The sequence below is a fragment of the Hibiscus syriacus genome, unplaced genomic scaffold (assembly GCF_006381635.1).
Source record: "Hibiscus syriacus cultivar Baekdansim isolate YM2019G1 unplaced genomic scaffold, ASM638163v2 tig00110597_pilon, whole genome shotgun sequence".
In the NCBI taxonomy this organism is placed as follows: Eukaryota; Viridiplantae; Streptophyta; class Magnoliopsida; order Malvales; family Malvaceae; genus Hibiscus; species Hibiscus syriacus.
In genome coordinates this window covers 2,953,305-2,957,805 of record NW_024062795.1, presented here as the reverse complement: position 1 = coordinate 2,957,805, position 4,501 = coordinate 2,953,305, and the positions used below count along the sequence as shown (strand labels likewise).

At 33.4% G+C, this 4,501-nt stretch overlaps 1 protein-coding gene across 1 annotated transcript; it reads right to left on the bottom strand.

The window, feature by feature from the left end:
- Positions 1–1,596: 1,596 nt before the first annotated feature.
- LOC120134350 lies at positions 1,597–2,537 on the bottom strand. Its single transcript, XM_039150783.1, has 2 exons — positions 2,064–2,537; positions 1,597–1,955 (listed from the first exon to the last, which is right to left on the bottom strand). The coding sequence occupies exons 1-2, from the start codon at positions 2,440–2,442 to the stop codon at positions 1,864–1,866; spliced, it is 471 nt and encodes a 156-aa protein (XP_039006714.1). The 5' UTR covers positions 2,443–2,537; the 3' UTR covers positions 1,597–1,863.
- Between the last annotated feature and the right edge of the window lie 1,964 nt (positions 2,538–4,501).

Genomic DNA, 4,501 nt, shown 5'->3' with positions numbered 1-4,501 from the left:
GAGTTTGGACTCCATGACAGAGTTAATTGGAAGACAAAAGGGAAGACTCTGAAGTCCTAACTTGTAAGTAGTTAATGGTTCTGGTTGAGTTTATGAATATGATTAATATATTTTTATGTTTGTTCAAATTCAGTTTAAACTGAATTTTTTTTTTTAAATTCATCTATATTATATAATTTAAATTTGTATGTAATAACAATTATATAATTAATTATTACATAAATGTTATAATATTCTTAAAATGATATTTTTTTTTGTTTTAATGCAGAGAACCCATCCAAGTTACAATTTTATAATATATATTAGTCGAGCATATCTTAGTTATAATATTATATATAATCTTGTTCGGCATTGGTAAAACATACCTAGACGGTATCATTCTTTGCATGGCAGAGGTATCGGCCCTTTTAAATATTTTGATATAATAACATTTTAGATATTATTTAGTTTATATATTAATTAAATAAAAATATTATTTTCTCTTAATTTTTTTTATTTAAATATTTAATACACCTTTGTGTCTTCTAATATTCAATTTTAACTTCGTCCTAAACAGTAAACATATCGTACTCTGTTTACGCGTCTGCATCACAAATCTACAACCAACCATTTACAGTTACAGAGCAAAGCAGGCATTGAAATCTCAATTGCTTTTTAGAACAAGCTCAATAAGTTAACATCATTTTTAGAGTCACCTTTAGTACTGCAAAAACAGGTCGCATCATTATGTTCCTTAACGCTGGACCTTTACCGAAACAATTCTTCTTCCTTACAGGGCATGTTTCCATTTCTAGTGTGTGTGGATATGATCGAGTAAGGGATGAATCGAGAAACGCTAGGGCGCGATTCAACTCATAAAAAATTTAAGCTTTTATATAATTTAAATATTTTCTTCATATTTTCTATTAGTGATCTAATTTTGCACTCCTAAAATTTTATAATTTCAGTCTAAAATTTTTAATATAATTTTTCCCTACATAAAATCATACTACATAGTCTTTGGGTAAAATGGAAACCTAGGGTTAAGTGGAGTGGAGTCACCCCAATCCCCACTGCATCTTCGTCCAATCCATTCTTCTACCCAAAAAATAACGAACCATACAACTACAAATCCTCATTTCTCCGGAATCAATCATCTTTTGTGATAGTAATTAGCTACAAAATCCAGGCAGATATCAGGCTGTATATTCACTAAATTCGAAGGTACACAGAACCAAGGCAAGTTGGCAACTAAATCATGAAGTTACTGTACCAATCATGTGATGTTCAGAGAGAGAGAGATCGCGATGACAGACCTTCACCGGTTTTAAACCAGTAACCTAACCAAAAAAGCTTGTCAATGTTAGGGGCAGATAACGTGTTTGTTTATTTACACGTGCAGGAAAACGATGCAGGTTCACGGAAAAAGCACAATGCAAAAGTTAAAAAGCATAGAGGAGTTAGCACGGAACAGGGTAACAAACGTAAAAAATGAAGACAAAAAACATGGTAGCAGATTGAGGCTCAATTAGATTTACCACTGCAGCAAGGGATGCTTCTCTGTACTTACCTACAATATAAGATCTTACTACTTCTCCAGTAGATTTCTTGAACATGTAAAGGAAGTAAACAATTGAAGAACATAGTAATAAGCTCAAAGATTTTCAATAGAAATTTTAAATTCGAACTCGCAATCAATCCGGCACCTTGAAAATTTATAGTTTTTGCATTATATGATAAATCCAAATCCTAAACCCTAAACCTAAATTATGTATTAGGATGCAAAATTGAAGTTTAAACCTAAAACCGAAAGAAAAACTAATTATTATCTCGAATATTATTGAAGCCTCTATACAAAAAATAAAAGAGAACCTCCACGGTGAATCACTTAGGTTCCCTTGAAATCTGCCGCACCGAACATGCTACCACTTGCGCCCATTGACGCAACCTAGTTTTAACCATCTCCGGATCGTCGCCTAAAATATCAGGGGGGGGGGGGAAATCAAAATCGAACAATTAAGAACACGATGCGAGTTTAGTTTGATTGAACTTAATAAGAAAATTACTTCGATACTAAATTTTACCTTGATCAATTATCGAGGTAGTGCTACCAGCGTCACTTAAAGTGTCCATCGATGACATGGACGAAGACCTCGACATTCCACCGTTAAATTGGCGATTAATGGCACAGTAAAACTCCAAAGCGGGTAGAGTTTGGGATAGTTTCGGATCCAATTCAGGCGAATCTGGTTCGAAGCCGAAACCTAAATCTATACAGCCTTTGAGCTCCTCTATATCATGATCGGTCAAGCTCTGAGTACGGCGGATTCCCCGGCCATAAAGCTCCTTCTTCCTGAGCCACGCCTCTTCTCGCTCCGCGTCAGGACACCATGATCGCTGCTTGCGTAAAGCGCTTCGTTGAAGCGTGTGAGCGGGTAGCGAAGGCGCGTAACGTCTCGACATTGGGTTTAGGACCACCGTGAAACACCGATTCTGGTGGCGGCTGAGGTTTTCGAGGTCAGCGAGGGAGGAGAAGAGGGAGAGACTTATGTAATGTAATTGATGATATATAAACGTATATTTATACACGAATTACTTCAAAAAGGAGAAGAAGAATTATACGCAAATTAGGACTTAAAAGTTATTCCCGTACTCTTAAAGGGAATATCTTTGAAATACTCTATTCATCGCGTTATGTTTGCAAACTTATTAAATTGTTGGGAGTTTTTGGTGGGTCCAAGCGGGGCCCGTTCTCGATTATTGAGAATTCCCCACTAATAATACAAGGGTAAATCTGTAAAATAGTGCTTACTAGTTAAGTTTTCGAATTGTTTAAGAATTCCTTGTTTTTGAGGACAGTAGTTTACGAATTATAGTTTCGCGTGGAGAGGTCTTTTTTCTTCGGTAGGAACGAATATTCTTTCCCTTTATTTTTTTATACGAAATCAAATTCTTCTAATGGTTGTTAACTTGTTTTACATGTTGTTTATAACCTCTAATTATGCTTCAAATTTGTCCATCAACTTCTAACATATTTATAATTTTGGGCTTTGGGATTTAAAAGATTTTGTATATTAATAATATAAAGAATCTTAAACAAAAATTAATGATATCATATTGCTTGATTGAAGTTTATTATTTGAAATATTTGTATTATTTATAATTTTTTATTAATGTAAGTATATTATTTAAGAAAATTTTATTTTTTATATTTAAAATTTATGACTATTTTCCCTATTTATATACTTTTAAAATTGGATCTTATTTATTGTTTTTCTGTTGTCCGCCTTATTCTCAATGCTTCATTCTGATTAATCCAGACCGACCCGGGTCGTTAGGGATGGCAACGGGCCGGGTATTGGTCCCCCGTCCCTGTCCCCATTTAAAAAACCCATATCCGTCCCCGTATAAAAAATCATGAGGATTTAAACGGGGATCTCCATCGGGTAATCGGGGAAAACCGCAGGGAAATGGGTATCCCCCGTTTAGCATAAACGGGTATCGGGCCAGGTATATATATTTAAATTAAATATATAAATATTATATATATATATATTAATTTAAATTAAATTTATTAATATTATATATATATATAATAATTATTTTTAATATTTATCGGGCCGGGTAATCGGGCGGAGATTACTAAACCCGTCCCCGTCCCCGTTTAACATAAACAATTTTTCCACGTCCCCGTTTAATTCGGTTTTCGGTTTTTTCCGTCGGGTTCGGGTTTTTTTGTCATCCCTACGGGTCGTACACCTGACTTTGGTAAGTGAATCTCCCTGCGGATATTTTCTGCATACACATACTCGAACTCAAAACATACTTAAACGATATCAAACTACTTATCACTAGAAATAAACCTTGTTGGTCCTTATTTATTGTTTTTAAAGAAAGGTAAAGCACCTCATAATAGAGTTTTTTTTTGGGACCTTCCTTAAGCCTTATTATGTGGTCCTAAAAATATTAAAGTGCCTTGGATTAGAAGGAATTATTTTCGATATAAATTTAGCACCATTTGATACTATTTTATTTTGATGAGAGTCAAAATCAACCAAACATTGACAGTCGATTAATCTGACAGTATTGATGAAGTGCTAAAATTATAGTTGTATTGTAACAAATATAATATTTTATCATGAGTAACGTGAAATTGTCACTGTAATTTTTTAGTCTTGTAGATTAAATAGAAAACAATTTTTAAAATTTTAAATAAAAGGGTGAATTATATATTTGATTATTATCTATACTCATGTTTTTGTTTTGGTCATAATTAAGTCTTTGTGATTGTATATAGGTGTTTCAGTTTTGATTGTATAGGTTGGCATATATATATTTGTAGTAAACTACGTGCAATGACTCAATTAAAGCATTTTAGATGACAATCTTGTTGATTGGGTAAATTTCAATTGGTGACATGTAAAATTGAACGTACTATATTTTGTTCCGATTATGAAAATGATCGCATGCTATGCGAATCTAGAGTTTGGTGTATGAAATCAGACTAAATTGAACTATGTGC